General features: G+C 42.3%; 1 protein-coding gene across 1 annotated transcript; it reads right to left on the reverse strand.

Annotated features, from left to right (window-relative positions):
• Window positions 1-1,681: 1,681 nt before the first annotated feature.
• LOC134076061 (E3 ubiquitin-protein ligase RNF14-like) lies at window positions 1,682-6,575 on the reverse strand. Its single transcript, XM_062531066.1, has 6 exons — window positions 6,324-6,575; window positions 6,029-6,159; window positions 5,035-5,490; window positions 4,256-4,571; window positions 3,765-3,937; window positions 1,682-3,265 (listed from the first exon to the last, which is right to left on the reverse strand). The coding sequence occupies exons 1-6, from the start codon at window positions 6,502-6,504 to the stop codon at window positions 3,131-3,133; spliced, it is 1,392 nt and encodes a 463-aa protein (XP_062387050.1). The 5' UTR covers window positions 6,505-6,575; the 3' UTR covers window positions 1,682-3,130.
• Window positions 6,576-6,962: the final 387 nt, after the last annotated feature.

Raw genomic sequence — 6,962 nt, forward strand, 5'->3', positions numbered from 1 at the left:
GACATTTACATGGAACAGCCAGAGGGGTATGAGGTAAAATCTCAGGCAAATGTGAAAATGGTGTGCAAACTGGAGAAATCATTGTATGGACTAAAGCAATCAGGTCGAAACTGGAACAAAATGTTACATGACTATCTGTGTGAAAACAATTTTGAACAAAATCCAGCTGATCATTGTGTTTACAAGAGAGAAACAGAACATGAGAAAGTGATAATATTGATATGGGTTGATGACTTGGTTATTGCTGCCAGTGATGAGAGAGCTTTAAATGCTGTCAAAGAGATGCTTACTGAAAAATTCCAGATGAAAGATTTGGGCAGACTGAAGAATTTTCTAGGTATCACTTTTGACCAGTGTGATGGGAGTGTGACTATGTCACAGCAGAGTTATGTTGGTAAACTGCTGGAAAGATTTGACATGCAAGACTGTAAACCCAGGTCAACACCTTGTGAACTAAAGTTAAATTATACTGAATGTGATAAGATGAGTAACCCCAGGAAATACAGAGAGGCAGTGGGTAGCCTAATCTACTTAACCTCATGCACTAGACCTGATCTGAGTTATGTTGTTAGTAAATTGTCACAATATTTCAGTGAACCAACAGGAGAACAATGGACAACTGTAAAGCATGTACTGACATATTTGAAAGGCACAAATGATAAGATGCTCTGTTACAGGAAATGTGGTGAAGGGTTGAAGTTGGTGGCTTATAGTGATGCAGATTGGGCGGGTGACTCAAGTGACCGACGTAGTACATCTGGTTACTGTGTTAGCCTATGTCAGAATGGTCCTCTGATTTCCTGGAGGACTAAAAAGCAGCCAACTGTAGCATTGTCAACATGTGAGGCTGAGTACATAGCATTGGCTGCCACTACACAAGAATGTTTGTACTTGACTCAACTGCTTGAACATCTTGATGATTATCAGTATGGTGTACCTATGGTCTATGAAGACAACCAAGGTGCAATTGCATTGTCAAAGAATCCTGTTAGTAAACAGAGATGTAAGCATATTGATATCAAATACCATTTTGTGAGATCAACTGTAAACAATGGTGATGTGTTTTTGGAATATTGCCCAACAGATCAGATGGTTGCTGACCTAATGACAAAACCAGCAACAAAAGTGAAGCTACTTACCTTTTCCTCGTTCTTGTTTGGGTTATAGCCAATCTAAGATGCAATGCAGTTTGTTTCCATGTAGTGTTTTGTTTTGTCTTTGTAATTGAATGTGAATGATGGTGAATAATGTGTGAGCAAGTGGGGGTGTTAATTCATTGATTGTCCAATGAGTGCTCCCAATTATGGGGATTCTTCTCAGGTGTGTGTGTCATGTGACCATGCCATGTGATGTTCTATTTAAGCCACACCTGCACCAATAAACAATTGATTGTGTGTTCCTGCAACCTGTGTCCGAGCATGTTTATTCTCTAGCCGGTATCTAGTCAAGCTCTGTTTATCTTTTTCTCTCTCTCTCGTCTGTGTTTATCTTGCCCTGCCACACTGGCATCATTATCATTCCCTCGTCACACTGGACCCTTGACACGGTCACCTCCTCCTCTGTGCTGCTCTCAGACCAGCATTTCTTGTCCCATTTTCACCCTTTTTTCTCGGCATGTTTCGACAGCTGAACTCTCCGGGGCCAGTGGTATAGTGGTGTAGCTGGGTTAGGTAAGGTAAAGGTAAGGTAATGTTTATTTATATAGCGCATTTCATGTGCACATAGTGCAACCCAAAGCACTTTACACACAACACTGATACAAACAGTGCCGAACGGAGTGGCGTAGTCGCCAGCGTACCCGTGACGACATGAAGCAAATAGATTTACAAAATATACATCATGAGACAAGACAAAAGATGACCGACGGAGTGGCATTAATCGCCAGCGTACCTGTAACAACACAACAAACAAATTCACAAAATAACAAGACACAGACAAAACATGCTGGACAGAGCGGCGTAATCGCCAGCGTACCCGTGACACCAAAACACACAAGACAGGAAAACAAATAAACAATGTCAAATAAATAATAAAACAAAGAAAAACAGAAAAGTCCACACCAACTTAGTCCAACCTAGCTAGCATGCAGTAGGGTTAGCATGCAGTAGCCTGTAAAGTTCTTGAAAAGTTTCCACCATTGTGCCCTCGAGCAAGGCACTTAAAGGAGAAATCCAGCTGGTTTTTACATGGATCTTGATCACTAGAGGTCACTGAGTAGCCTACCGCCTACTGCTGCAGCTAATGGCCAGTGCTCCAAAGGTGTTTCTTTTTTACCAACAGAGAACCTGTTCCTGAACCGGTTCCGTTCAGAATTCTTCGAACTTTGGTGCTATCTAGTGAAACCAGCCCACATTTCCACCAGTTTTGAACCAAACCAATGGTGCGTGTGGATGTTGCACGCAAAACAAAAGTTAATGAGATGCATAAATAGTAGAATGATGAGCAGTTGTCCTGTGAAAAAGACAGAAATTAGCTGTTTAAAATGCTACGTCTGCAGTGTAGTGCTAGTTGACTGCTTTGTTTACTTATGGCAGCTCATGCTCAGCCTTCTCCCCTTTTTTTTTAAGTATTTATTTGACCTTTTGGCCTTTATTGTTGTACCGTAGGATAGTGAAGAGGTAGACAGGAAATAAGTAGGGGAGAGAGATGGGGTGGAATGGGGACATGACCGCTGGCCAGATTCGAACCTGGGTCCCCTTGGGCACTCGGACCCGTACATGATACAAGCACTGTAGCCTGCTGCGCCACAGCACCCCCTGCCTTCAAACCTCTTAACGGCAGAATTTACTGGTTCACGTTCCAACCCAAGGCGCCACATTCTGAACCGGCTTTTGTTTGGTCCAAATGCTCCAAAGTACAAACCGTTCAAATATTGGTTTGTGAATGGGAACAAACCCCAGTGAGCTACAGGAGTTGGGTAGCATATTGAGTCGGGTAGGTCCTAATTTTCCGTATGCCATATGTTGTATGAGTGTGAAATGGACTTCCTTGTTGATGTAAGGTCCAGTAAAATAAAAATGTGGCATAATGAACGCTTGGTAAGTGAAATAACTTGAATTTCCCCTTGGGGATCAATCTATCTATCTATTTCAGCTTTCATATGGAGGTCCATGTCTCCATCTCCTGTCCCTTAATTGGTCTCTTCAGTACAGCTTCCAATACTGTGCCTGTGATGGTCATCTTTGGGCCGTATTATCACATGGCAAGCCCAGCAGAAGGTAGCAGAACAGTGTGCACACCGCATTACGTTGCAGCCACCTGTTTTCTACAGAGACAGATGAAAAGGTCAAAGTACAGATCAAAGTACAGCTTTCCCATGTTTCTTGTAACACAGATGACTCAGAAACTCTACTTGGTAGACACCTTTTTCCAAAGGTTTAAAGGCTGTACCTCTATAATATTGTATTATATAATATTGTTGCATATTTGCCCATTAGCATATGTTAAATATATGCAGTGTAATTTTGTTACATTTTTTCTTCTAAATTTGGCATCATGTTTTGTCCCGTGTAAAAGGTTTTTTTAGGCTGCATAATGCAGTTAACGCATTTATTTTCACTGTTCAGAGTTGCGTCTTGATATTGATCAATTAATCAGAAATAATTTTATCAGTAGTGGGTATCACAGTCAGCCTGTGTTTGATTCCTGAACCTGCCACTGTGTTTGTTGCTTTCATTAAATGCATCTGCTAAATACCCACTTTACTTTACATTTACTTTACACCAAATCACTCATTTCCCGTTCTCATCTAAATGTCTACTTACGTGTATTTTGACGCTACATCTAGGACACTCTTGAGTGTTGCTCTCTATCCAGTCACCACTCAGGGCATCACCTATGCCGCCAAGGAACAGACTCCTCCCGTATCGCTGCAGCAAAAGTTTCCTTCTCTGTTTAGTGCCATTTTCATAGTCTTCCCACAGATCTCGCATCCCCTCTGCAAATGCGAAAAGACTGTCCTTAAAGAAGTGAGTACAGTTGGGCATGTAACACTGTCAAATTAAAGCTCTCAAAAAATCACTGTTTAGATCTGTGATATGACTGACATGATAATGGTAAGTCAGTCTCCACTTAAATGATCTTGTTCCAGTAAGGTATAATTTGCTTCTGAGGTGGGTTAGATCACCATGAAATAATGTCTTCATTCTTTATGTTCAGCTAGATGTAATCAAACATCATATTTCATGGAGAAGTCTTTGCCCCATATACACATAAAACTTGCGTAGTGGAAACATATTTTCCTGGTGTTGTTTACCTACAGTCTTTGGCAGTGGTGCATATTCAGAGCCGGAGGCTGACAGGGTACCTATATCCCGTGCGTTGGCACCTAAAGAGTTCCTATTTGTGATCTTGGGACACACATTCACCCCATGGTACCCCTGACGGCATTTGGTACAGAAGGCAAACGCGCAGGATGCACAAAAGGCCCAGGACTCCCCTGGCTCCAGGACCAGTGGGGAGCTGCAGTTGGCGCGAGGGCAATACACCACGTCAACCATGCAGTCCAGCGTCTTCTGCAGCAGTAGCTGGTCATATCGACCAAACAGCTCCTCACCCACCAGAGCCTTCACCTGAAGAAGAGAGGGGAACGTTTTTAATTATGGAACAGAGAACAGTGCATCGGTGCATGGGCACAACATATTCTATCACTGACTCTGATGTATTCTAAATATTGTTCTATTTAGAAGCAATAGATACAACTTCTAATTACATTTAAAAATAACTTATGCTCTTCTTATGTATTTAAACAGTGAAAAACAGTCATGACAATTATGGGTTGAATGACAGAGGAGTAACATTCTCTAATTTGAGGAAAATGTTATGTATTCAATTGAGTGTATGTATTTGAACTGACATTAGTTATTACCTGTGGCTGGCTTTTATCGAAAGGCTTTCATCAAACACTTCATAATGGACTGAGTTTAGTGATTATTGAGTCTTTACAAGCTTGTACCTTTAATATTGGTTTTAAAGAATAAACTAAGATGTTAGCCTACAGTTTGTTAAAAATGTAGCAAACTGCATGGACCTGACCTCAGAGGGAGCAGCCACGGCGTCACAGCCAGTATCAGGACAGTTGAACTGGAGCACCCTTCCCTCTTCAATAGCAATCCTGAAAATGCTAGACACGCAGTCCTTGCAGAAGATGTGCTCACAGGCGTTGAATCTGTGGCACTCAAAACCAGACTTTGCCAAGAAGCAGATCCCACACTCAACACTTTGTCCTTCAAACTCCTTCTGATGCATTTTTTGGTTGTGGTCTAGGAGCCACTGCAGAAGACCTGTGTCAGGGATGCTGCTGGTAGTAGTGACCCGTGGGTCCCTGGTGTCTGCATCCTGAGGTTCCTCCATGCTGGGAATCTCCCAGGGAGAGTGGATGGACAGGAAGCCCAAGAGGTCCTCTCTTAGGAACTGGAACCAGGAGAAGAGCACAGCCTCTCCTCCAGAAGTCTGCCAAATGTCCTCTAGATGCCTGCATATCTTGGAAAGCTGTGGCATATCCAGTGATACATATGAGACCTTTAATGACCACGAATCTGAAGTAGCATGCACATGGCCTACATAATCAGAATCAGCTTCTTTGGCCAGGTTTGAGCAAACAAATAAATTTGACTCCTGTTGTTAATCTTTGCTCTCAAAGTACAACACTCAACAATACAAAGAATAAAAGAATACAGAACAGTAAGAATTGAATTAAGGGCAGTAGAATAAGGCTATGTAGGCTACTGTAAAATAAATATAGTAGGCCTATGCAATAAATGGACACTATGGGTGGGTCCAGAGTGAGGCTGGGAGTGTCCGCCTTATTGTTGTCCCTGTCAGGTTGCCATGGTCGTGGACACCTTAACAGGCAATGCGTTATTACAACTGTAAGGAAACTTAGCCTATATGTGACCTACATATAGGATTTATTTTACAATCAGTCATGGTCAAACATAAACCAAAAGCAAAACCAAACCCACACACACCTCTTTTCTAAATGTGACCTTCGACTAAAGAGCTTTTCAATACAGAACACGTCACACACCTGATTGTGGCGGAGCCACTGGCAACTCAATGTAAAAGCAGGCGAAGAATGACTTGGGTATGTCTCTGGAAGCTCGAAGTCCACTACCAGAGGCGGCAGGAATTTAACGTCATATTCTTCGCTTATCTTACCTGTTGAATTAATATAGGGCTTTTCACAAAGTCAATTTATAAAGACACATAGCTACGTTGAGACGATTTGTGTAATTTAGCCTATAGGCACGTTTCCAAAACAAAGTAGCCTAGACAGCCCAAACTCCATGTGAAACATAATAACTCTGTTGTCTATATCATACCTTTTGCAATTACTTTGAAATCATATGGAAGCTGCGGACACACTTCCATCACTCCACCGGAGGAAGTATCGCTTCGGTGAAACTCATCCGGTCCAAAGATATTCTCCATCGCAAGCAACTCGTCTTCCCGTGCGGTGTCCATCATGTTATTATGCTGTGTGTGTGGGTCGAAAGAAGTCATTGGGATGGCCCCACGAACAAACTCTAACTAGCGAGAGCCAAGACAGCCCTTTAATTTTGCACTGACAGGGATTCCCCGTCCGATAATTATAAAGCTGTCATGTGATTGGTTGAAAGAGTCGATAGGCTATGGTTGAGGAATGGACTGGAATGATGCAAACAACGTGCAACCAGTGAAGTGACTCATCAGGTCCATGATCTAGGCCTAGGCAACTACAATAATACTCGATTAAAAATGTCACGTGATCTGCCAATAAGCTAAATACACGGATGAGGCCTGGTTTGTATTAAGCAGTTAGTGTTGTCTCGCACACTACTGTGTTGCTATAATCGATAAGAGACATGAATGTCAACAAACGATTGAACTCGCAATTTTAGCCACAAGGTGGTGTTGTATGCCTAATGTTGCACAAGTTAACCGCCTCAACAGCACACACGTGATTGGCTCACCTCCTTTGA

This window comes from Sardina pilchardus, chromosome 3 (assembly GCF_963854185.1).
Source record: "Sardina pilchardus chromosome 3, fSarPil1.1, whole genome shotgun sequence".
In the NCBI taxonomy this organism is placed as follows: domain Eukaryota; kingdom Metazoa; phylum Chordata; class Actinopteri; order Clupeiformes; family Clupeidae; genus Sardina; species Sardina pilchardus.

Coding starts and splice junctions, on each gene's coding strand:
- LOC134076061 (XM_062531066.1), bottom strand. CDS start 6,504: ATGACTTCTTTCGACCCACACACACAGCATAATAACATGATGGACACC. Junction 3,938..4,255: donor ACCACTGCCAAAGACTGTAG/GTAAACAACACC, acceptor TCGCATTTGCAG/AGGGGATGCGAGATCTGTGG. Junction 3,266..3,764: donor GATGTAGCGTCAAAATACAC/GTAAGTAGACAT, acceptor CTGTCTCTGTAG/AAAACAGGTGGCTGCAACGT.